This window comes from Rutilus rutilus, assembly GCF_951802725.1.
Source record: "Rutilus rutilus genome assembly, chromosome: 10".
Taxonomy (NCBI): domain Eukaryota; kingdom Metazoa; phylum Chordata; class Actinopteri; order Cypriniformes; family Leuciscidae; genus Rutilus; species Rutilus rutilus.
The window spans coordinates 8,166,450-8,194,092 of record NC_140215.1 but is presented as its reverse complement, the minus strand read 5'-3'; the positions used below and the strand labels follow the sequence as shown (position 1 = coordinate 8,194,092).

At 35.8% G+C, this 27,643-nt stretch overlaps 1 protein-coding gene across 4 annotated transcripts; it reads right to left on the bottom strand.

The window, feature by feature from the left end:
* Positions 1–330: 330 nt before the first annotated feature.
* Positions 331–27,643, bottom strand: tfpia (tissue factor pathway inhibitor a). 4 transcript variants are annotated; one of them, XM_084421990.1, is made up of 7 exons: positions 26,905–27,643; positions 14,345–14,548; positions 8,895–9,065; positions 5,878–5,964; positions 5,521–5,589; positions 1,237–1,416; positions 331–860 (listed from the first exon to the last, which is right to left on the bottom strand). In XM_084421990.1, exons 1-7 carry the CDS (start codon positions 26,990–26,992, stop codon positions 793–795), a joined length of 867 nt encoding a protein of 288 aa, XP_084278116.1. In that variant the 5' UTR covers positions 26,993–27,643; the 3' UTR covers positions 331–792. The 4 variants fall into 4 exon arrangements, with proteins under 4 accessions (XP_084278116.1, XP_084278117.1, XP_084278118.1 ...); XM_084421991.1 differs by having other exon boundaries at positions 14,345–14,545; XM_084421992.1 differs by having other exon boundaries at positions 26,911–27,643.

Here is a 27,643-nt window from a genome sequence, read left to right as displayed (position 1 = left end):
TTCCAAAAAATGTCTTCTCAAGAGTAACAGCTCCATCTTGTGTATGATCTTAAGCTTTTTTTTTTTTTTTTTTTTACAAGTCTATCATCAAGTTCTACAATACTTTTCACAAAAAAAAAAATCTCTAGCACTCTATTGGTAGTTATGCAGCTATAGAGAGGTGAGATGTTCTTACTGATGATCTGTTAGTCACATCTAGTATATTTTATTATAAAATTTAACGTTTTTTTTAATGCTAGGCTCAACTCTCAATGGGTTTATCACTGTGTCCTGGATAAAAGATTACATACAAACAATGAGATAAGTTCAAGAACACAGTGCAAGGGCAGCAAAAGTAAACATTTTGGAGTGTTTACTGTATAAAAAAGACAAAGAATTGGTATGTTTGAACATTGAGAACAATTTTACAAAAAAGAAGACAGGATTTAGAATCCTCAGCAAATATTTATAACTGCCATAAATACTAAGTGTTAAATAGATCCATAAGCGGCATTGTGAAAGAATTATATGAGTAATTATAATGTACTGTATGTTGATAAGTAATTTAGTATGTAAATTTGTCCTTTCTTCCCCATAAAACAATATAGAGTGGAAAATTATGTTTTACACTTAAAATACATAAAGCCAAGATTAAAATCCATTAACTGTAATAATTATATACATGATAATAATGTGTGGGTCAGCAAGATACAATCACATGCTGCTGTCTCTTATTTTCTCGACCACTATACCAAAGCTGCACAATGTGAATAAAAGAGTGGTTTAGCATTTGGTATCATGAAAATACATGTCCTAGACAGATCGGAATAAGATATTTGAGTTCCTCGTCTTTATCCGTATTTGCTTTCTTCGACCGTGATCTGAAAGAGAAAACATTGAACATAGAGAATCAGCAATACACATAAATCTTGCTTTACTTTTCTTGTGGTCTTTGTTTTCACTCTGTCTCTTTGAGCATGCATCATCATCATTATTGACACTAAACTATGCAGTTCTTCTCAATTAAAATAGTAAAGGTGCAGTAAGCGATTTCTGGTAAATGCTGTTGATATTTGAAATCACCAAAACAAGCACGCCCCTACCCAAATGGATCACACCAGTATCTTGATGCCGAGTGTGTTTTACAAGTGTGTTTTGGTGCTCGGTCCGATCCACTTTTCAACAGCGTTTTTCAAAAATCGCTTACAGCACCTTTAAACCCTCAAAAAACACAAACAAGGTCTGCATTAAACACACCTTTCGTGCACATCTTCATGCAGTGTCTCTTGTGGACAAAGTTGTTTTTGTTGCCTCCACAGCCAGTGTAGCGAAAAGCCTGGCATCTCCCAGTCCTGGGGTTGTACACGTATCTCCTCTCAGAGCCGTCGCAATCGCCCCGATCAACTGGACTCATGCAGATTTCTGGGGGACTGAACTCTGAAATGCAATAACAATATATTGACATTATCACTAGCTGTTTAAAATACACTCTCATGCACGTTCCACTGAGACAATACCCATAATAATATGACATAATATCACATAAAAGTAGTAGGGGCGATTGAAACGTGGGACGGATGAAACACTGAGATTTCCTTGAAATTTCAAATTCCGTCAAATTTCGTTAGCACGTACAGCACGCAATGCCTACCATACCCGCGAAAATATTTCTCCTTTACGTTATGCCGTTTTGGAGTTAAAGCCGCAAAGCTGTTTTTGAGTGCGGTAAGTGAATTCTTTCGTGCGGTACTTTTTTTGGACTGACAAGTTGTATTTATTGTTTCATGTGCCATTGTAATGATAATACGGCAGGTGTATTAGTACTGCAACACACCCTTAAGTGTGCAATATCAGAGTTCTTTAGTTTAAAGGCAAAAGAGGTTTAACCGACAGCGCGTCCTGCCAGTTAAACCTGGTCATAGCCTATACTGTTCATAGATTCATATACTGTTTCTAGACTTGTGTTTCTTTTAATGCAAATTCATTTTCAATTACGCAACACATGTTATCTCTTTAATAATCATCAATTGTCCAATCTTCAATCTTCAATCAATTTCATTTATTGACTTCTGGTTGACCTCGTTTTCTTCATAATAACAGGCTATTCAACTAGCAAACACTCAATATGACTCAAGGAAGAAATGTAAGAAAATTCTTTGTAAACGGATTTGTCTGTCTTCGTCAAAATAGCCCATTAGAAAGATTACAAAATGCGCATAGGCTTATCGCCTATTGTTTATTGGGCGACAGAACAAAAATGGTTAATATGAACCTTTAAATTAAAATAAATTACAAAATATGTTTGTAACAATATGTACATAAGTTACTTGTTAGGTATTGTTCACAAAAACAAGCATTAGATGAATAGTTGCCGTTTAAACTGTTATGTTTCATCCGTCCCACCCCTGTGTTGCAATTGAAACAAAGCACAACTACCGTTCAATTTTACTTAAATCATTCTATATTTGTACCGAATAACACATGATACTAAGAGAACACATATGTGAGTTGTTGATCACAAAAAAATTAAACATCTATCTGTAACCTTACCTTAGAAAACGACGTTAATCTGAAAAGTGTTTCAACTGTCCCGGCTCTCCCCTACAGGTATAGTGCTATATAAATAAAGGTGACTTGACTTGACTTAGCTGTTTGTGAATGTAAAAGGTCTGCAAAGTTTCAAAGATCCAAGTGCACAACAACAAAAAGTTATTGTCTCCCAAAAGAAAGAACCGATTCTGAACTGCCTAAACCTGCCTTGTCGAGAAGACACTTTTCTCCACTACGAAAGCAAATCCTCTTAAAAGGTTGAGGACTCGTACTCAAATTTATGCTGTATAAAACTGATGCTATTGTTACTATTCATATCACTGTGTATACAAGCGCTGAGGAAGCTGAAATTCATATATGGTTAAGGGGGGGGTTTCGTTTCTAACACGCTCTGTAAGCTTTAGACCAATCACAACAGACTGACCAATCAGAGCAGAGTAGGCTCTCGGAGAGGAGGGGTTTAGAGAGAGACCGGATCCTTTATCAAACTGTTTCAGACACTGTGAGAAAAGAGGTGATGCTGCAATCTATATTATGAGAAAATTAGTTTTATTTTTTACCTTGAATGCATGTAAACCATGTACGAGAAAACTTTTAGAATAGCATAATTAGGGCACTTTAATGAATTATTATTATACATCACACTGCACTTCTGCTACACAATAGACCTTATTCACAGCAGCGGCATCTTTGATTTTTAACGGGAATGAAAGCGAGGCTGTGAGGGATAGACTTCCATCTTTTCAGTGGGTTGTACTGTTATTTAAAGGAGCTGTATGTAAGAAATGTATTTCAATTAATCATAAAATGGCCCTGATATGTCACTAGACATTAAGAAATCATGTTCATTTCAAATACTTATATCACTGACAACGGTAGTCCGGCCAGGATATTGTCATTTAACACCGCTCTACAGTACACCGCTCTACAGTAATTTGAAAGTGATTGCAGTATCAGTTTTGGCCACAATCTTACATACGGCTCCTTTAATGCGTCTTTGGAGTGTTCTGCTGACGAAACACGGCAAACATATTTTTCCAAGAAATTTCAGTAGACAAAAAACTCCAGACAACATGAGCTGTGGAAAATTATAAGTTATCTAGGAGCTTTATACAGCAGTTTACAGCAGATGAAGTCTATCGCTCACAGCCTCGTTTTCATACCTGTCACGGCGCTGCTCTGAATAAGGTCTATTGAACAATTAACTATCCACTTTTAATAATAATAATAATGATAATAATAATGCTTTGTTTATAAAGCACCTTTCCCAAGCTTAAGGTCACTGTACAGAGTAGCAATACTAAAAATGTTCATGTCCCTTTGCAGCCAAGGACCAATTACAGTAACTGTATTATTTGCAATGTACACTATTGTGCATACTATAAGTAAACCTCACATCTGATCTATATTGTATCTTATTTTTTGTTTATAGAGTATGTTTTGTTCCACCGTAGAGGGTGTAAACCGGTAAAGTGGGACACTATGAGAATTTGTTATTGATGTTGTTTAAAATATGATCCAAGTTGTTACATCAATGTTATTTTATATTATATTATTACATTATTTAATGACTAATTTAAAGTTATTATTTTATAACATAATGATCAATGTTTAAACATAAGTGTACTGCTTCCTTTATTTATTCTAGCTGGAATGACATTAAACTTTATTTGACTTGATATACACGATCCACTAGATGGCAGTAACATGTAGGCATCATCCTTCAATGGCGCCACCGAGAATTTGGCCATCTAATGCTGCGTCCCAATTAGCCTACTTATTCTACACCCTAAATGTATGTACTCTTTTTGTGAAGAAAAAGTACACACTTTTCAGTGTGTAGCAGAAGAGTAGACGAGCTTTGGGACATACTGTACTGTGTCTTTAACAGAAAGCTCTGTGCATCCTGTCACATAAACTGGCCTGTCAATCATTTTGTCACAGTTAACATTCTTCACATTTCATTCATTTAATTTCCTACCATATTGGAGAGAAATGCAGTGGCATGTTGATGGGTCTTTCATGCAGAGAACTCTCCTCATATTTTTGCATTATGATGCATTTAAAAGTTAAAAGCCAAACAGATCTTTATAAAAGTTCACATTGTTGTTGCAGATGAAATATAACATGGATAACATTAAATACATATTTTTATCAGGTTAAATGTTGGATTATTAGTCACTCTAACCCCTTTATCTAAAACTCTCTACTTAACCGTGAGTGGCGCGCATGCAACATGCCAAGTTTGTAGTTTTTTAACACTTTTTATTTGTTTGTATTTCTGAACCAAATCCTCTTACAAAGTGCAATGGGCTGTGAGCAATATTAGCCTTTAGAGTGTGCACGGATCCACACTTCAAAAATCTACTGGAAAAGTAGACCATCCGGGGACTTCTGGCATACTCTTTTTAACATACTATGCGGGACACACTTATTCTAATCTCACATACAATTTAGGATGGATAGTATGCACATTGGGACGCAGGGTGAGTCATCTTTTAACCCATAATCAATTACTGTAATTAATTAGCAGTAACTTTTAACTCAAAAAAGTAAATTGCAAATAATAAACTAGTAAAACAGACCACTGACAGGACGGTTTATCTTAATTCACTTACTATACTTCATTAACCGCTGTGATTAAAGAGGCAAATGTGGAGTAGAATGAATAGCTATCATCAACACATAACCATGTAAATGTTACAATTACAGAAACTGAAATTCAAAATATCAAATATTTAACCGCGATTTTTATGTGTCTCAGTGTGTGCTATCTCTATGCCAGACTGAGATGTCATGAGCCCTGGAGCTGAGGAGCAGAGAGCAGCTCTTAACTGTCAAAATAAGCAGAAGGAGGCAGAAAAATGGCTGCTACGCTGCCCTCCGGACTCAAACAGACTGTCTAACATGAAAACACAGCTGTCTAGAACCCTCTGCTTTCACATCCACAGCTAATGTGTGTGTGTGTGTGTGTGTGTGTGTGATTCTCACCTGCTTCCTGAGCAGCTGGTTGGGACGTTTTTTGCAGTGGCAAATGGGATGCATCCAAAGGAGAATACTCTAAAAATAACCAAATACTTAGTGAATCACAAAAAAAGATTTATATAAAAGGTTATATTGTTCTCAGTTGTAAGTCGCTTTGGGTAAAAGTGTCTGCTAAATGATTAAATGACTAAATGTAAGTAAATGTATCAATGGTATTTCTACAAAACAATAAGGGTTTTTGTGTGATGCTGCATCTGTGCCTAAAAGGTACTAAAAATGACTTAGTACACCTTCGTTGTAATATACAGTATAAATAAAAAGGTTTTCTGACATTATAAACAAGCAGGTTGTGTTTCATCTCACCATGTTTAGTGAGAGGTTCTGTCCTGGGTTTTGCTTCCTCTTCTTCTGGTTTTAATGGAGAATTTTGTTCCATGTGGTTTGAGCCAGCTAAAAGGAGGAAACAAACACGCACCATTAAAGGGATAGTTCACCCAAAAATGAAAATTCTGTCATAATATACTCAACCTCATGTTGTTCTAAACCTGTACTACTTTCGTTGATCTTCGAAACACCAATTAAGATATTTTTAATAAAATCTGAGCGATTTCTGTCTCTCCATTGACAGCTACGCAACTACCATTTTGACGCTTCAAAAAGTTCATAAAGAGATCGTAAAACGAATCCATATGAATTGAGCGGTTCAGTCCAAATATTCTGATGAGACTCAATCACTTTATATGATGAACAGATTGAATTTAGGCTTTTATTCACATATAAACATTAATAAACTCACACATCAGTTATGGTAAATGAAAACTCAAGCATAACATGCTTGACATGCAAGAACCAATGAGGTTCATTCTCATGTGTTACGCAGCACGTTTGAGCTTCCGAAAAAACCAATGAGGTTCATTCTCATGTGTTACGCAACACGTTTGAGCTTCCGAAAAAACCAATGAGGTTCATTTTCGCACGTCATGCAGGTTCGTTTGAGCTACTGTTTATGTTCGCTGATCAATGTTTATATGTGAATAAAAGCCTAAATTCAATCTGTTCATCATATAAAGCGATCAAGTATCTTAAGAAAATTTGGACTAAACCGCTCAATTCATATGGATTAGTTATACGGTCTCTTTATGAACTTTTGAAGCGTCAAAATGGTAGTTGCATAGCTGTCAATGGTGAGACAGAAATCGCTAAGATTTTATTAAAAATATCTTCATTTGTGTTTCAAAGATGAAGGAAAGTCTTATGGGATTGGAACAACATGAGGTTGAGTAATTAATGACAGAATTTAAATTTAAACTTTAATACGTTTCCTGCCTGTCTGTTTATCCAGGTTTAGTGCTTCTATATTTAAACATATGCTTATCAGTCCCTCCAGGATTTCACGATTTTTTTGTGTGATTTTTTGCGATCAAAATGACTGATTTTGTGGTGGTAATTTCCAGAAATTTGTGAAAAAATTTGCAATTTTTAGATTTTATAATTAGGACATCACATTTACCATAATAGTATTATGTCAGATGCACAATAGTCGTACATGACACAAATCACAAACAAAATGCATAAAGCTTGTTTATTTTGGTCTAATCAAATTCTCATCAAATTAACTTTTAAAACAACCTATGGGCAATTTTTCTACCTGACCTATGTAAATATTAACAGCAGGTGTAGTAATTTATACTGTAGAACTGTGTGTAAATCCTGAGTTGAGAGGTCCTGAGCTGCAGAAGGCAACCAGTTACTTATAGTGCGGCGTTTTTGCATAGCTACGCAATACGAAGTGACCGTTCGAAAGGGAACTACTCGATTACTATCGTAACCTCAGTTCCCTGAGAGTAGGGAATGAGTATTGCGTAGCCGGCCGCACTATAGTAACCTGGCAAGTTGTCGCTTCAGTCGTTAAACCTGCTAAAATGGCGTTTTTCGGGGACTAAATATATCATAGACAGTAAAAGAATAATATGGGCTAAGGCCACGCCCCCTTGGCGGGCTCTGACGTGTAATGGCGTGATGCTAGCTCATTGAGGCGCCCACGCCATTGGATGTGCAGTTGCCGCAGCACAGCCAATGAGTGAGCCAGACACTCACTGTGCTAGCTGTGCAGCTGCAAAATGCGTTTTACATTATAGGCTTCAGTAAATCGAGGAAACGCAACATCTGTATCCACGTAAAAATGCATTGAAACTGAGATATTTCAATTGGGTGATTTATAATTTAATGTTTTGTGAGGTCTTTTTCATTTTTGTGATTATTTTGCGGTTAAATTAGGAATTATGCAGGATCGCAAAAAAATGCGACATTTTGTTGATTTTGCGTTGTATTCAGCGATCGCGGAATCGCGGAAAACTGGAGGGACTGGCTTATAAACAACTAATTATTCAGCTCTTGGCACAATTTAATTCGAGAAAGTATAATCATTATTTGCACACCTCTTTTAGAACTTAAATGATATGTAAGATCTCTCTGTAAACATCCTTTGCATTCTCCTCACATGACTTTTAATTTTGTTCAGTGTTTTTCAACAAGAGGAAAGTAGTGAAGTGTTTTTGTGGTTATAAATTAGTCTGTTTCATTTTCGCGGCTCTTTTACGACATTTAGGACACCTAGAGATTAAAGGTGCAGTAAGCGATTTCTCTGAAGCGCTGTTGAAAGTGGATCAGACCGAGCATCACAACACACTTGTAGCCAATCAGCAGTAGGGCGCGTATACACTCATGATGGGGGAGGAGAGAGAGTGAGAGTGAGCGTCATTCATCTTCTTTTTTTCATGAAGCATTATTTTGCCTCACTTCAGCGATCATAAAGAGACATCTAATCTTGTATTGCATGTTCGTGCATTTTGGGGGCTTTAAATATGATATGTATGGTATGTGGAACAGTTATCTAAACAAAAATCCAATTGTGGTAATCAAATAAACATTTATTGCGTCCACCCTTTGGCCGCCTTATAGTTTTATTAAAGTTTTTTTAGTTTGGCAATTGTTTTCCCACCTTTTCTGACTATAAACAAGCTGCTGCCCCTTTAAGACATCTGTGTAAACGCCCTGTTCACAAGAGAAATAAGATACAGTGCTGTGCTGCTCTGACACACAAGCTGTTTGTTTGCTGTCTGGTCTAATATACTGTCGTTTTTAACAGTATGTATCCTTCAAGGACAATTTCATTCCTAAAGATAACATTTTCAACAGTGAATTTGACTGTTGAAATTACTGCTAAAAATAGACTGCAACAAGCTGGAAAATGAAGGTTAGAATCCCAAAGTGCTGTAACCTTTGTCATGCAGACGACTTTAATTACAGGGCTTGTACAAAAGCAATATGTTATTATTGAAAATTGCAGAGAAGAGAAATGTTTTGTTGCTGGTACATACGTAGACATCTCTCATTGCATTCTTTTATGGTCTTGAAGTTGTTGGCATTCCCAAAGCAGCCACCATAAAAGAATCGTTTGCATTCTTGGCTCTTGAAATCAAAAAAATAGCGAGGCACCAGTCCTCTGCATGGTCCCGGCTCATCCTCCAGATGACATGGACTCTTGTCCTCTAAAAAACAACGACAGCAAAAAGATGGGACAGCCATAAATCATGTGCTCCTTTTCATCAACTTTCAAATCATCAAAATATCATGAGAAATTATTACAGCAGTCTCTGTGACTGATAAACACGAGTTGTAATAACAACACTTTCTGGCTGCAAAAAGCCATGCATTGACAAAATAATTATTTTTGCAAGCAAAATAGAAATTGTAAACACTTCATTATATTACAGTTGCTATTTTACCAGTGCCTGATTTTTCATGGCCTCTTCATTGAAATGAATATTTGTCCCTGTTTGCTAGCTTTAATTTCACAGCTCTGGATAGTCGCTTACAGCACTTTCAAAATAGTTAAAAGTGCGAGAAACTGCCTGCACTAAACATTTTAAAGAAAGAAAAAAAAATTGCATTAATTTTCCCATTATTTTTAGGCAAGATGGATTTTACAATGAGAACACAGAAATTAGCACAACAGAGAAACTACGGCATATTAATATAGATATTGAGTGTTTCATGATTAATCTAGACAAATATTGGAATTGATTATTAAAGCAGCGGCTTTCATCAGAAGCAGTTTGACTGTTGCCTTAACAGATCCCCTGGCCATAAGCCACAGACAGGCTGGAGGCATGGAGTGATTGATATATTTTCTCTCCATCTAGCACATACCCTGTTGATAAATTAATGGCTGGATTCCAAAATTCAACAGATTAAAAGAATCACTTAATTTCCTGCCACGTTTTTGCCCTGTAATGCAGAATTTATTTATGGCTGCTGCTAATTAAAATAATTCACTTAAGTGGCAATTCATCATGGAGAAAAAAGGCAGCTTTAATCCAATCAACTGGGAGAAATCGTCAGGGTATTTTGTTGTTCTCTCTTCTTTCGGATAGATCGAATTTACAAGCAACGATGAGTTGCACAAACTTAATCATACACATCACATAGTGACCATACAGATTGAAGCCGGTTGCTGCTTTGGGAAATAATTCAATGTTAATTGCAATGTTACCTACTGCTTGAAAGTGGTTCAAATGTGATTATGGTCAGGGGAAAAAATAAGCAGAAAATAGAAAAGAAGATTACATTAGTCTATGTGGATGCAGCACAGTCATGTGGGTTTCCAAAAACGATTCACTTTATAATCATAGATATAACAGGCATTCCATCACACAATATACTTTTATGGGAACAGAGAAGAGTTCTCAACGACTCAATACACACACACACACACACACATTCGTGTAGGTAAACTATCCCTTTAAGATACTATATTGTTGTTGTTAGATTTTATTTGCAGGATTACTGTGTTGCCAAGATGGTCAAATGGTGGATTATCCCAGTCAGTTAAATACTGCACGTTTCTGTAGATAAAACTTGCAAGCTAAATAACAAGTAACATACATCAAGTAACATACATACACCTTATGCAATTTCTACACTGTGTTGTACATGATGAAGTGGGAGAATTAATCAGTCAGCACTGTGTACTGACTGTGTTCTGATACTCTACGTCCCAGACAGTCGTCCTAACCGAGAGCGGTGGAGGAATGCTAATTAAGCTTTGCAAATTACCACTCACATACAGCATTAATCAAAAGTTCACATTCATAAGGACACTTAACAAACTGAATGAAGGTAACTGAATATTAATGCTACAAATGGATTATGCAATTTTAAATAGTCATAGTCAATATTCTAGCACAGAGAAGTGCAGATGGGCTGCATCTAAAACACTTATCAAAATGAATAATTCAAAACTGCTGTTCTCCTGAGCAGCCTCTTGGGTGCTATTTAGAAAAGGAGACTGTATTGATGCCTGGCTAGTGTCTCTCACTGTGTGTGTCATTTACTCACAAGGACAGGACTTATGTGTTATATGCTTAACTGAGTGCACATTAACAAAGATGTCAGCAAGACAGGTAATTTCAAGTAGGTTCTGCACCAGCTAACCAACTATCATTGAGATGAATATAAATGCTATGGAAGGCATAATAGACCTCCTTGGCTCAAGCAAACAGATTCCATTCCATTCCATTTACAGAAATTACACACTTTATATCTCAAAAGAAATGTGTAATGATACTGGATCAGTCTCAGAGGAAAAAAATTCAGAAAATTATGTTTCTCTCCTCGTATGTCTTTCTTCGTCTCATACTTGAAATACAAAAGAAAAAACAAGCCACTCTTTAAAGAGCATTGATGATTTGATTCACTAGATGGAGACATTCATCAAATTTTTCACAGTGGTTTATTATTTGATGTTGGTTCCATATACTCAGTGAATCTCTTTGAATCCGAATTTCAAAAAGTGGGAAGAGCTTAAATGCAAACAGTGTGGACTCATTTAATTGTTCCCTTTTTATTTAGAAGATGCTTTTATCCAAAGCGACTTGCAAATTAGGAGCATCACAAGCAAGAGCCAAAGTACCGCAATACAGTTACAATGCAGAAAAGCAGAGAAAAGGGAAAGGAAGAGGAGATTTTTTAGTGTTATGGTTAGGTATATACACTCTTTAAAATAAAAGGTTCTTTACTGGCATCAATGGCTCTATGAAAACCTTTAACATCATGGCACCTTTCCATTCCAAAAGGTTCTTTATAGTGGATAAAGGTTCTTTAGATTATTAAAAATGTTCATTACACTAAGAAAATAAAATGGTTCTTTTAAGAACTTTCACTGAAAAGTTCTTTGGAGAACCAAAAATGGTTCTTCTACAGCATCACTGGAAAACCACCTCTTTGGAACCTTTATTTTTTGAAAGTGTAAAGAAGAGTTTGTGATGGTGCTGCTAACATCAGAGCTTCGACCAAGAAGAGTGTGACATTAACCCTCTTTGGTTCACTGAAGACCAGATGTTATGTTAGAAGGGTTGTTATGTTTAAAGGGTTCAAATGTTCTCCCTATTACCAGGAAAAGCAAGTTTGGTGGCCACAGAAATTAGAAACTGACTTGGCAGAGCTGAAAATAAACAGGAGCATGTGGTGAAGAGAGCAGGAGAAACGAATCCAAACACAGCAGTCAATTTCCTCTTCTGCCTCTATGGGGGATCTTTGGCAATCCTTCGCAGGCATTTACGAGTGATCGTGTCCTTGGAGGTGTTTGTCCAAATCAGCTGCAAAGTTTCTGTTTTCCCCACTCTGTGATGGGAGTGGGACTGAGGCTTGTTTAATAGTCACATGACAGAGTCTGTTTTGTGCTGATTATTACGATGATCTCTCACAGGAGGCAACGTTGCAGGGGCCCGTCCAATTCACAATGACCCCAAGTGGAAAGCGTAATGAGATATGACTCACCCAACCAACCAAAGTGCTTTAAATAATCCAATGTGGCTTGGCTTTACTGTGAACCGCACATTTGTCCTCTTTTTAATTGGAAAAGCACCAAGAATTCTTTATTATTCTAGCAGAAATAATCAGATTGTTTAAATGGTATCTCCCTCATCTCAGCCTTGGCTTGTTGCCATGAACTAGACTCTTTGTTCTCGAGTAATCTTCATTTCTGCCTTTATATACTAATTTAATGCCAATATTGAAGATGAAACGTAATTTGATATTTGGTTTGTTTGCTTTTCCTTGCATTAGAATGCTTTGTATTCATCAAAGCACTGCTTTGAAGGACTACAAAAATGCATTACTCCATGTATGGCTTCCCAACATACACATATATGTGTACTGCATATGTGACATACACAATGTCTTTGTTTGAAAGCATTTGTTCTGAACAAAACAAGTGCTTTTCTTGTGGTATAAGTCTCAGTATTTTTTAAAGCATCTGTCATGCCCTCTACAAAATAATATAGTTCAAGTAATAACCATGACACTTCTATACTAAACCATAATTGCAGTACCGCACCAATGCATTACATTATTGTTTTTTTATGGGATGTTAATGAGTCGTTGGGAATGACACCCTCATGGTGAACTCTTCACTGTTCCCATAAAAGTATATGTTGTGGTGGAATGCCTGTTATATTATAAAGTGAATAGTTCCGGTTTTGGATGCTGATTGGTCAATACAGCATTCCAGATGTAGTAAAGTACAGATATGACATGCAACACCCACGTGACTGTGCTGCACCCATAGATTGATGTACTGTTATTGTTACATGTCAGGGATTACACTGGGGTCCATAAAGCTGATAACAACGCTTCATTTTTGTTTTTTTCATATAAACTTACTATAAAGAAAATATTTTCAGGAAAAAAGGAAAGACCAATGACATTCTGAAATTCATATTAAATCATCTTTTCAGTCAAGTTGTTATGCTGATAGCAATTTTTTTTTTTTTTTAGTAGTATGTACTGTATATACAACTATAGCATTTAGCTTTTTTTTTATTATACTTTCAGTTTTAATTTTAGTTAATATTTTAGTAATTGTATGTGCTTTTGTCATTTTCATTAGATTTTTTTAAGTCTATATAGCTTTAATACATTTTTATTTAATATAGTTTTAGTCATTTTAGTATGTAAACTTATTTAAATTAGTTTCCGAGGCATTTAATCATTTAATATTTAAAATAATATAATATAATATTTTTAGTTAACAGTAACAACACTGTTAGAAAAATGGGTAACACTGTATTTTACAGTGTCCTTGTTACGTTACAAGTACTTACTGTAATAATAACAGTAAATTATGCATAATTACATGCAACTAACCCCAAACTCAATCCTATTCCTAACCTTAACCCTATAGTGAGTACATGTTGTTAATTAATATTACTTGGTACTTGTAAATGTAAATAACATCAAATAAAGTGTAACCGAAAAAATGCAAAACCGAAGCACTTTCACTAGTACTTTAAGACTTTTGGTACTATTGTATATTGAGTTAATGGATTAAGTTATTCAAAATAATGCCTTTCCTTAATATTTTTCAGTAGCAGGTGTTTCATAAAAGCAATAAAGCCCTCAAAGCTGTGCTATATTGTGATTATATACTCTGTTGAGCATTGCTCTTTATCTTTGACTCACTCACAATATTGCACAGCCTCTCATAACTTATTGCTATATTAGTAATATGTGCTTTTACTTAACCCAAGATACGCTTATCTGGAATGCTGTTTATTGCATAGGTGTGTGGAATACTGTCATGACACATGAGTCTGGGTCAGTTCATCCAATTTACAGAGCGAAAATGAAATTGGACTAACACGTTCTGAAAGATGCATTGATTCTGAAAAGGTTATTTTTTGCCATTTCCTAGAAAAAAAAAACATTGACATTTGTATTGATTTAAATGGTTATTCGTCATGGAAAAGTTAGGTAAAGATTGCCTTACCTTTCACATAACACATATCCTGGCACTCCTGCAGGGTCTCGAAATTGTTTGAATTGCCTTGACAGCCTCCATATTCAAAGAGCTCACAGCGACCTGTGTCAATGTCGAAGTAGAACCTCTCCTTCACTGCCCTGCACGGCCCTTCGTCTTTCTTCAGGGCGCACGAGTGATGGAATATGTGGAGTTCAGACCTCACTCCATCTGCTGAGGGTGGAAAGAAGCCAGAAGTTATAATTTGCTCGGTACATAATTTACAAAACTCTGCGTGCTAAATTTAAGCCATCTATAATCTTTCTCCTAAGGCTTTGTATGGGGTAAAAGAGCTTTCTGGCATTGGAAAGTAACCATACACCTACTTTTAATAGAGTCGGCACCCTTGCTTAAAGAGATCTCATTGACATGAAAGTCTTTAGATTTTTAGGGATATCACAGCTTTGCCCTTGGTGTTTAACGCTTGGGTAAATCAGGATGAACCTCCTACACCATTCCACTCTCAAGCCAACGAGGATGATAAAGCACTCTTTCTTGAATATAAATTTGGACGGTTTAAATAAAACATATATATATTTTAATCCCAGAAATAGGTTCTTAATCCCTACCAAGAATCAACCATATTAGTGTGTTCTAAGAGAGCGTGCTGTGTAAAAGTGAACTCAGTGGTCCTTCCTGTTCACACAACAAGGACTGAATCCAAAGTGCACAAACTAAAGTAACAGATGGTCTTGGACTTGAGTGACAACATCCTGCGGGCGGCTGGATTACTTATCCTGTCACATCCTGATGTTCATCTCCCCACTGCTCTTAAAATCCTCTCTCAACCCTGCCCTCGGGTTGGTGAGAGTTCTGCTGAGGTATTCCACAGGCTCTGGATAAAATTCTTGCCTGCACAAAAGCAGGAAACACACCCCCATTGCGTGATGGGTTTGCCATTGTAGAACATAACAAAGGCATCAATTTTCTTATTTGCATTATTATCTAATGCAGACGAAGAAGAAAACACTAAGCCACTCATGGAAAATGCTCACATGAGTTTTCACTGATGGGTCTATTTGCCCACACAAATTTAAAGAATGATGAACGATATATATTGGCCACTATATCGGTATCGGCCGTTATATATGTTCATTTTTAATGTTATCGTTATCGGTCCGACAAGAAAATTTGGCCGATATATTGAAGCCAATAAATAAGGGATTATTTCTTTAGCTTCTATACATAGCTCACATACACTTCCATTCAAAAGTTTGGGTCTTTAGACTTTTTTAAATAAGATTTTGTAATGTTTTTCTTTTGATTGTTGTGTAAGGCTAAGTATTTATCAAGCTAACCAGAGAACTCCCTTGCCTTACAAGTCATCAAACACATGATTCAGATAGTTCGGTTCCGTAAACTTGATGACAAGTACTCCAGTCTTCAGTATCAATGTTGAAAACAGTTGTGCTGCTTAATATTTTTGTGGAAAAATATTATTATTATTATTATTTAAATTTTTTCAGGATTCTTTGATGAATAGAAAGTTGAAAAGGACAGTGTTTATTTGAAATAGAAATATTATGTAACTGTCACTTACTTAATATTTTGTCAATCAATGTTTTGTTACTGCCACTTTTTGAACAATTTATGGCATCATTGCGGAATAAAAGTATTAATGTCTTTTAAAAAACATAGTGATTTAGGGCCCTATTTTAACGATCTGAAACGCAAGTATCAAGCGCGAAACGCAAATAACTTTGTGGGCGGGTCTTGGGCGCTGTTGCTACTATACAGGCAGGATAAATGACTCTTGCGCCTGACGCAAATCTAAAATGGGTTGGTCTGAAGTAGCTTCATTATTCATAGGTGTGGTTTGGGCGTAACGTGAAATAAACCAATCAGAGCGTCATCTCACATTCCCTTTAAGAGCAGGCACACTTGTTCCATGGCGGATTGCTATTATAACGGCGGATTTTTGCCAGGCGCACGCCAGGAGCGGTTCACAGCCAAGGAGACCGACGTTCTCGTCAGGGCCGTAAAAGACAGAGAGGTGACATTGGGGATGGGAGAAACCCACCCAAATTAGCTTCGGTTAAACAGGCGTATAATAATTTGGGTAAATGTGTAAGCTAGATTTATGCCTATTTTTTCACATCTTCATGGACACAACAATGATTTCCCTCGTGTGTTAATATTTTTCCTTGTAATAATGTATGGTTTTCTAAAAATGATAACTGCTGCGTCTGTGTGTAGATAAGATAAGCAAAGTGCATGCGCGTTGCGCACACACTACATTGATTATGGCCAAGCATGCGCCCTTAAAATAGCATATGAATAACATGCGCAACGCGCCACTGACTTTAGACTAGGTTTTTCCTGGTCTGTGATGGAATTGTTTTCTAAACCTGCAAAATAGCACCAGGGAACGTTTGCGCCGGAATACGCCTCCTCTTTGCACTGAACCGCCCCCTGGAGCGTAAATGCATTTCCTAGTTTACCGACGTGCGTCTGTGGAGGGAAAAGTCTGCTGTGCGCGGGTGCAAAATAGGAATGATACATGCGTCGGTGTACAAAGTCAATTGCGCTGGGTGCAAGATAGGGCCCTTAATCTTTGAAGACTTTTCATAGAATTTGGGGTTTTGCTAAATCTGAGCACAGTTGAGACAAGAGACTTTTTTACTCGAGAGGGGAAAAAAAGAGAAGCAAGAGATGCAAATTAAGTCTAGAAATAGATTTCATTTATGATTTTTATTTCCTAGGAGCTACTAAATACTAAGATCAAAAATATATATATTTTTCCTTTTTCCCAACCCATAAAAGAAAATTTTCTTATCATAAAAATTGAAAATGTCCAGCACAGCTTGAGAAACTATTATTTATTATGTTATTACTTTACATATATATATATATATATATATTTTTTATCTTATCATAAACCATTATGAAAAAGATAATGGTAAAAAATGCTGAACAAAATAATTACATCAATTATGTAAGTCAGAATTCCAGAGGACCTGTTTTTTTGTTTTGTTTTGTTTTTTGTTCTCCATTTCCGTTGATACAACTTTTTAAGACAACAAGGTTGTATAGGTCCTTTACAATTTAACTTTTTAAATGTACCAATTAAACATGCATTCCAGTGTATCATAAAAAGGTTTATTCAAAACAAATGCTGGCCCTGCAGAATTCCCCCCAAAAGTGATGTTAATAATGGTAAAAAACATGGCTGGCTGTTCAATTTTCAACCGCCAGCTGCTTTTTTAGGCCAGCATGAATTGTCTGTTCTGCTTGGCTTCAGCCTCAACACACCTCAATTTGGATAGTGGTCAGAACAACCTAAACTGGTTCTTTGCCAAACTCATTGCCAATGCTGAGCTTGGGCAGGTTGCCCCATGTTGAGACTCAGCCCTTTCTTGGTTTTATGCCTGTTTGAAAGAGGGGTGTTGATTTTATCACAAGCTGGAATTCAGCACATCGGTCAGTATCTGAAAAGAGCAAAACATTCAGGAACTCTCGGTCTGAAGAAAAGCACAATGCATGTAAATATCTGTTTACAGGTGTCAACGTGTCATGTTTGCTCAGGGTTTGCTGTTAGTTACCTTTGCAACAACGCAGTGATTAATAATACCGTCAGCAGCGTATCTACAGTAATGCAATGCCACTATGAGGATGAGTGGCAAGGTATTTGTCATTTGTAAATAAGTAACCAGTGAGTCAGTTTTAAATTCAGACCCTTTTCTTTATGTGACATAATAATACTTTCCTCATCTCTGATTTGTCAGAAAAATAACACTGGTACAGATGTGTGTTAGACACTATAGTCAAAGAAAGAGAGGTTTCATAGCCAGAGGATATGATTTTAATAGTCTGAGTCATGCTTCTGATTCAGTCAGCAAATAGAGTCCAAAGTCTAAGGGAACAGTCACTCAGGTGGCAACAATCACTAACACACAGGAAACTAAAGGGCCATCCTTCTACAGTACATATACATTATATAGATATTTATCAAGTTACAAAATTCTGTTGATTTTGTCTTTAATAAAATGGAACTAAATCAAGAACTTGTGCTTGTTAACTTGGTGTAAGGTCAAACTGTAAGGAAAAGGAAAGGCAAGGCAGTTTGGTTCCCGTGATAAATAGCAACATCGGCCTTTCACAAAATCAGACTGTTGCTCCTTAAAAGGTCCAATTGTGTAATTTCGGTGTCACCAAACTGAAGTGCATTTAACAAATGTTTAAAGGGGGCATGACATGGATTTTTTTTTACATTTATTATTGGCTAACGTCATATGAAATATGAAACCGTGCATATGAAAAAGTATCAATGTCCCGTCACTATTGCACATGAGTAAGAACATTAACATTAAAACTGTCATTTACAGACAAAGCATTATGAAATTGTTTACTAATGGTTTGCGATGTACTGCAGCTGATGTCAGATCCAGTAGAGTTGGCTGCTTCATCTTTAAACAAAAGTTTCTTTGCCAACTCTCCATTACACTGTTCATCATTTACGAAACAATCTGCAAATACTCCATTTGATTGAAGATTACTTGGGCACATAAAATATGTGCATAGATAAATAATTGATAAAAAAAAAACACTGAAATATTTCATAAAAAATAAGAATTGTCAATTTTGATTTAATGGTGACTTTAAACAAGCAAACATTCCTTTACTCTTCCATTTGTCATATGAGCATATGGTGCGATGTTGTGAAACTATTTGTCTATTTGTGTCTTGCTCTAGATGCAGTCATACTCAAATGCATTTCACAGATCCGTCAAAAATGTCACAAATCCCACATTATCCAAACGAGCCGTTTTTGGATCTTGGTTAAATAATTACTTTGTTTTTGATGAGGAGGACGTTTTAAGCTTTGAAACTTCCAGAATGTTTTACTGGTACAAAAACAACTTCAACAAAAGATCAAGAATAGAGTTTAGGCCACAGTGCATGACAGTGAAGTTAATTATATTGTTACAATTTTTTTTTTTTTTTATAAATGCTGTTCTTTTGAAGTTTCTATTCATCAATGAATTTCTGGGGGGAAAAAAGGTATACATTTTATACTGTTTTCAACATTGATAATAAATGTTTCTTGCAGCAAATTACTTTAAAATATATCAAAATAGAAAACCGATGTTTTAAGTTGTGATAATATTTCACAATATTCCAATTTTTACCGTTTTTTTTTTTTTTTTGATCAGATAAACGCAGCCTTAGTGAGCATAAGAGATTTCTTGGGTGTTGTCAGGTTATCTTGATAAATATTACAACACAACCTTGCACAACAATCAAACTCTTGCTCAGTTAAGGTCAAATGTGTAATTTCTGTCACTGAACTGAACTGCAAAAATAATGACTGAGTTCTAACTGGTTTCCAGAAGCCCTTTTAAGCACCACAGCTTGAGCTGGAAAGTGCCACAGAGCTAAAATGGTTACCCTTTTTAAATAGCTTACAAATACATTTTAAATAATTTACTTGCTTGTCTCTGTAAGTTAAAGTGGGATTAAAGCATTTTAACATGGAAAAAAAGAAAAACGATATGGGTGTTTTGATTTGGTTATCTTTGCACTGACTTGTAACCTAGCTTTGACTTTTTTCACTTTGCTGTTGTCAGGTGTCCTGACTTGATCCACGTTTCGGCCTGTTTGCCAGTGACATTGCAGATCGTCTTTGTCTACAAAATCCTTTGGTTATATTTGCAACACCTTAAAATCCCAGATAGGTCCGAACTTGTTTATTCTACTACCGTTCAGAGATAACAACAATGGCTGACCTAGTAAACCACGCCGTGTCGGATCCCATGAAACTCTTGTGGGACAGAAAATCCGCCTCGCTGTCACCTCGTGCAATTATCTGAGGTCTGCAGTTCAGGGCTCGCTGAAGCAAATAATCCCGTACAACCCATTAATTATTGTCAGGTCTGCAACTGACTGCATGAGAGGATTCTGGCTCTTTAAATGAGTGTGTGGCCACCGGTCTGCTCGACCATATGGGACACCTGATGTAGACACACGTAAAACATAAGGCTGCAGAGGGAAAGATATCCAACAGCATTGCATGGTATGCTGTATAGCTAGTTAACCGCCTAAAGTAAAAGGCTTATCTGGTTTCTCTCTGTCTCTGCAGTAAGTCTGTACACAACACAGAAAATGTGAAATTGAGAGCACTGATTAACCACCACAAGGCTGTTGATGTACATGTGCCAGGCAGGAATACATGCATGGCTTCTGGATGTTTAGAGGCCTCATGTTAAATACTAATTTGAAAAATACAAAGACATTTAAGATCATTGTTTGTTCAACCTACGGATATGTTTGGGAAGATTTTTAAAAGCCATTTAAAATTTTGCCATCGCCCACCAGTGCTAGTTTTGAGTTAATGCAACAGATCAAACAAGGTCCTGACAAACTGGGAGACCTTTTGACTGTTTTCTACACAATAATTATCACCATGGGAACAGAGTCATGAAACGAGTTGATGCTCTTGGGCACAGAATGTTTGACTAAGTCAAAGAAAGAATTGAGACATGCCTTCTGGCACTTTTATGTACAAGGTTAATAAGATGTTGCATGATTAAAAGCATTTCGGAATCAATATCAGACATTTTAAAAAGAGGACAGATAAATGAATGGGGGAAATCACAGTATGATAATTTAAGGAAAGGAAGCCATGCCCTTTATTTAAAATGCCATATTGCCTTATTGGTAAAGTATTAGCTGGTCTTATTGCTCAATAACATGCATGCACATTTTCTGGACCAACCTACATGATTTGGGGTTATTTTAGGTAAATAAAAAAACAAAATGATACCATTTTGTAAAATATGATACGATGTTTTGAAATATGAAGCATAAGCTTAACCAACAGTTTCTGAGATTTCTGTCTTTCCACATTCAAGTAGATAGGACCTGTACTTGCATGCCTATTGCGATAGAAAATAGCTGCCAGGGGGTGTTGTTAACATAGCTGCCAAATTAACTGACTTGCCTTAAAGCGACTTTGGATATTTTTTCATATTCTTTAAGATTTGATACAGATGGCTGTAGGCAGACTCACACACATGCTTTTAAAGGTTTATAAATGAGATGACATAATGCACTAGAACGCAACATCCTTCGCTCATTTTTCAATCAGTGATTAGCTGACTTTGGCATGGGTAAAAAAAAAAAAGGATCCTGCCACAAAGAAGTCTAATAATCCAGTGTAAGAAAAACACAAGAGAAGATATGACAGCAAAGGTTTGTTGATAATATTGATAGAACAGCCCACATGAGTGATTCTGCCATTAATCTTGTGTGTTTTGCATGCAAAACCCATTCAGCATTAAAGCTACTCAACCATGCTACTGTGTATCGCTATGAGTGACAAACAGCCCAGAGGGCATTTGCAATAAGTTAGTCTTGATAAGTGATCTTAAAGCAGTTCCTTTATGATCAGACAAGAAGACAAAGAACAATGTCAGAACGTGCCTTGACACAACCCTATTGCTGAGCTGGTTTGTAATGAAAGCAAGCCAATGATGTCATCTCACGAGGACTCATTGTGGAAATTTTGATACATGGCATACATGATGAGCAGGCCCAGACAGAATCGGCACTTTTTTTTATTTATTTTTTATGTGCTGATTTTAAAGGAACATTATTTTGAATTCTTTATCAAAATTAACCCAATGTCCAAAGTGTGGGCATGTGAGTAACCGGATGCATGATGAACTTAGTTCTGTGGAAATGTGCTGAACTTTCTATGGAGTTTTGTGGGCACAAATTCCATGTGGGCCTGATGATAATTCTCACTGAACCGCTGTCTTACACGCATTTGTTGAATAGGACCTATTAAATATGTTTTAATGGCAGAGCGGTGTAAAGTATCTGAGTAATACTTACTCTTAGTAGTATGTCGCTACTTAAGTATTATTTTGGGGAATCTGTACTTTACTTGAGTTCTCATTTTACTCCATTACAATTTCATCCAATCTTAAAAGTAACAAAGCACATATGTCGTACACACTGATTATATGAATAAGGATTATGTAATTAGATTCCAAAAATGTTGTACTTGTAATTAGATTACATTGTTTTAAAATGCTCATAATTAGATTACAGTTACTTTTTTATAGATTACATGATCACATGTTATTCATGCGATGCAATGGCATTAAATTATTCATAATCTCTATTCACTCTTTATAATTCGGCTTTCCAAATGAATTTCCTACTGTGTGTCATACTGTTTAGCTTTGACTATATCCACAATATAAAATGGCCATGTAAATGTCATGTAAATAAACTTGTGATGCTTCTAAATTTGGGCACAAAAGCACCTCTCAGTTACACCATGTATGAGATTAATAATTATGCAAATTACTAACCACTGCTGATATATACAGTAGCTGTGAAACATGCAGTGACCTTCACAAATTATTGATCTAGACTAAAGTCTGTACATAAATATTTAAAACCTGGAAAACGTTGAATGTGTAATGTCATTCATTGCTGTTTTCATGTTTATTATTGTTTGTTCGTGCAGGGATTCCTGAGATTTTAAGTTAATTTTTCAATCATTTAACACAGTTCTCTGGTGTTGGATAATGGTCACATTGACATTTTTTCTTCAAAAAATGCATTTATTTTATATTTCATAGCTTTTGATAAACTCATAATGCCCCTGTGCAGTTCTTTCATTAACCCAATTTCATTAATTTTCTTTCTCTTTGTTTTCTGTTTATATATGGCACACAATAATCCCATTCAAAACTAAGTGATGAACAAGTTAGGTCAAAAGTAATCTAAAAGTAATGTTTTCTTTTTATATATGATACACAATAATCCCATTCAAAACTAAGTGATGAACGAGGTCGAAAGTAATCTAAATGTAATCAGAAAACATTACCTAAAATGCGTAATCTAGATTACATTCCTAACTACAATTTTCAGTAACAGACTACAATTTGCAAGTAATCTACCATCACTATGACTTAAACATGTCCCAAATGATTTGATAATAAAAATGTCATTTTTCTTTATCATAATGTGACTAAATAAATTTAACTTGCCGTTCATTTAAACAGCCAAGTACTACGGAGCCCCTAAAGGGACATGGTGGTGGAAAATATTTGGGATGGGAGAATTCTTTTTTTTTTTTTTTCGTTCCCACGCAAAACCTGTTGTGAGTTCGGACTTACACTTCCTGTTTAATGTCCCGCTGGCAGTGTTTCAGCAGTACGATTTCTATAACTTTACATCGCACATCCTGCAATGTGACTATCGTGGATGCCCACATTGCGATGGCGATGCTGAAACGATAATATCGTGCAGGCCTATTCTCTCTCTACGCTCTTGTGATACACTATTGAAATCCAAGTATTTACAGGATTCTGTGACGCGGTATAAAAGTGTGCGGGCGCCTTTAATCTCATCCATCTTTTTACAACCCACACAAGGTTACTCTACATGTCTTGGCCTTTGAACACTGTTTGAGCAATACAGCTCCCATATGAACACATTTGAGAATAATGATTTTTTAACCATGTAAGTCTATATTTAATGACATCAGTCTTGCATGGATTCATCTGGAGCAAATGTGTAAGCAACGACAGATGCAATTACAGTCTCTGTCATAGTCCAATCAAGAGAGCACGCTTCTCCCTGACCTCTCCTGATGTTTCACTGGAACTTCAGATATGGCACTTAGACCACACAGACCATTCAAAAGTCCCTTAAGGGAGGAGCTTTCTGCAATTCTGCGAAGAGTCTCAAAAAAACACTGAAATAAACCATTTGTCTCGAAAAAGGGTCAGACCTCAGGAAAAAGATAGAGCTATCGGCTCAGGAAAGCCTTCCTCTAATGACTCATTCAATGAGGCATGACTAATAGCTGTATATTTAACCCAGAAAGAAAAAAAATTAGCGAGGATTATGCGTCTAGCAGCTTAGGATGGCTTTGCAGGGTTCAGTAAAATTTCATGATGAAAATTAATTTCCCAAAAATATACAGAGCCAACGACAACTCTGTGAGGCTGAAAGTGTTTCTTAAATATATAAACAAATACAAAACCCTTCAGAATGTGTTCATTTACATAGGCTAACCTATGTCATATAGGCTAATATTCAAAACAATGTCAGTTACGTCATTAGCATAACGAGAATTCATTACATGTTTGTTCATTGAAACGGTTACTAATAAATCAGTGGTTCACACACTGTCGAGCCATATCAGAAGCCTGATCTCTGCATCGCACCATTCTTGAGAATGGAGGTCGCATTTGGTTGTCTCTTTATGTGAGCTTCACAGCCGATACTAGAGTACAGCCCCATTATTCACAGAAAGGAACATCTCTTACTCTCCCTTCTACATTTTTCAGGACTAAAAAGCATACGTGTCAGAAGAATCTTTCAAAGGAAATTGAACTACTATTTCTATGCACTATGCCTGGTGACAACAGGGGGAAAAGAGAAAATATATAGAAAAAAATATATACAGTATGTACTATTAAAAAAATAAAAACAAAATCACCAATAATCCCAATTTTTCCAAAGTAATAAAAACAACAACTTGGTAACTAGCCATGTTTTGGATAAATCATGGTTACATTTTGCCTTAGGATATTATTCTGGTACTCAATCAAGTTTATTTATGGGCTTCTTAAACCATATTTAATCACACTGTAGGCTTCAAAGGAAAGCAGCATCACTTTAAAGTAAGTCAAAGTAAAATCTGCCCAAACATGAAGCAAGTACAATGTCAAGCAGGCAGATTTTTATAACATTACCATATGCACATGCCCGAGTTTTGCAGCATGCATATTTCATTCCACCCATACGTACACCAATCTATTTTTAAAGATCATTTAATTAAAACAAATCCTTTCATCATAACAGCAACAGTGTTGAGTTGAGATTGTGACCTCCAAGCATCCAGAGACGCTAAAGAGATTTATGGAGGATTGAGAGCCAGCATATTGATTGGTGCAGTTAAGCAGATCTAAAAGTTCACAATGCATGGACTGCAGCCAAGAAGAACAGAACATTTCTTCGGCATAAGCGGTTCCCATATGCAAACTATTAAAGAGCTATGGCACCAAGGGGTGGGTTCTAAGAAAATATTAAGTTAATAACAAATTAATCACATTTTACTGATGTTATATACCAACCATAATGAGATCTATAATTGTCTCTCTACCTAAAATCTAAGAATTGCATATATTGAAACATGCACTTCATATATTTCATATATTTTAGTCAGGGTCCAAAATTAAAAAAGGGCGTGGGACAAAAATGTATAAATAAATATTAAATAAATATATAAATAAATATCCAAGATATTTCAAATAAATATGTGGGGCAAAAAGTTCCCTGTAATGAATTCATCTTATCTAGCAGATGTGCTATGATATCTTGTGTATTATTTACAAATACTTTTTTTTCTTTTTTTTTTCATTGATTTTTTTTTTTAGATTACAGCCATGTTTGTTAAGACTATTTCACTGATTTAAAAGAAATATAAATGGATGGCACAAATGGATGGAATTCTCTGTGCTTATAGCCTATAGAAAATAAGAAATAAATGCTAAACATTGAATGACTGACATGAAAAGGAACTGATTGGTGAAATCTTGGCATTTAATGATATTTGTTGGTGTCAACGATTAAAAAAAAAGTCAAGGAATACACTAGTAGCCTACAGTAGCCTAGCCTATATCTAAAGCACTAATTTTGTTCTTTTATTTTTTTAATCAGAATTCCTACACTTAAACTAAACTAAGAACATATAAAATTACATTTAGCTATTTCCTCTTATAATATAATCAAACATTACATAATTGCAATAGCACAAAAACCATAGCCATTCAAATCTACAAGACATCAACTGACCCTTTGTTTGCATTGCAGGGATTAAATACACCTACCAATAATAAGTTAAATATTAAATTCCAATTCCCAAAAGTTAAAATGTCATCTTCCCATGTTTATCACAGCAGACAGAACAAAAGTGGCACAAAATGCACGTTTTAATGTCAAATCCTTTCAATCCTTGAGTTTCATCTCCTTTAGAAATTGTGGTTGTAAATACACACAGCCTTTGTTGACAAAAATAAATCCTGAAGATTATTTCGGCTTTAACCATCAAAGTTGAGCTGAAAGTTTTGAGCCACCAGAACGCTTGAACTGGCGGGACACCTTAAGAAACCTAGTAGGCTACTTAGTATGCAACCCTGCAATCTTTATAATCCGTGATCTAAAATATAAACTGTATAGCCTATGTCACGTTAGATTCAAAGCAGCTTTGTGCCTCTATAAACACTTTAAACGGTGAATATTGCGTGATTTGACTTTCATTTCCTTAATGGTCGTGTGAGGGTAAAGTTACAAGTTCTGGCAGCAAATACATTATAACTATAACACTTGAATCATTATTGTAGGCTATTAAAATCGACAAATATAATAGCACAGTTGGGTCTTCTGTTCTTAAAATGCTTGTAGAACTTCTATAAGTGCTCCATAAAGCGGAATATTCCCTCCAACTTTGGGAAAATGAACTTTGAAATTATAATCATGAAAAAAATAAAATAATAACTCACACTCACCCCTTGCAAATTTCGTCAAACATACTCCAATAAGAGGCAGCAGAAGCAGCAGTCTACATGACAAGCTCAGTAATGGAGCCATTCCAGCAGGAGAGGCAATCACACGCGCTCAGAGAAATGTGGACTAGTAAGTATGCTGTAGTTTAGTTTGTGGCTCCAAATAGTCAACTACTCCAAGACAAGTATTCATTGACTGCGCGGTGATAATATCACCCACTTCCGGGTGACCGTTCGTTCTGGTAAAGTGTTCTAAAGAATTTCATGATTCTGATTCCCTTTAACTATTCCGGTTCCATTTACGATTCTTTTAGTAGCCTACTTTTGAAGAAAAAATATGTATTATTGTACTTAGCCTACTTCCCGCAGTAGTCTGTTGCTACATTCATCTTAGAGTTCAGAATAGCCTAAATAACACATCATAACAGTAGCCTAATATAAATAATTCAAAAGGTTATTTTACAGACTTTTTAATGACTCTTAAGCATATGCAGTCAAATTGTTCCTAAATATTATGATATACAAAAACAAACAATGTGATAGTAATGTATTCACGTTTTTAATAAAAATACTGATTACAGCTAAATTAACGTGTAGGCTATAGTCTATCTTTAAGTTCTCATGTCGAATCATTTATTCAAGTGTTGTGAGCCGTTAGTTCTTGGTTAATTTCGAGTCATTATAATTTAATAACTCATTAATAAATTAGGCCTATCAACAATAATATAACTTGCGG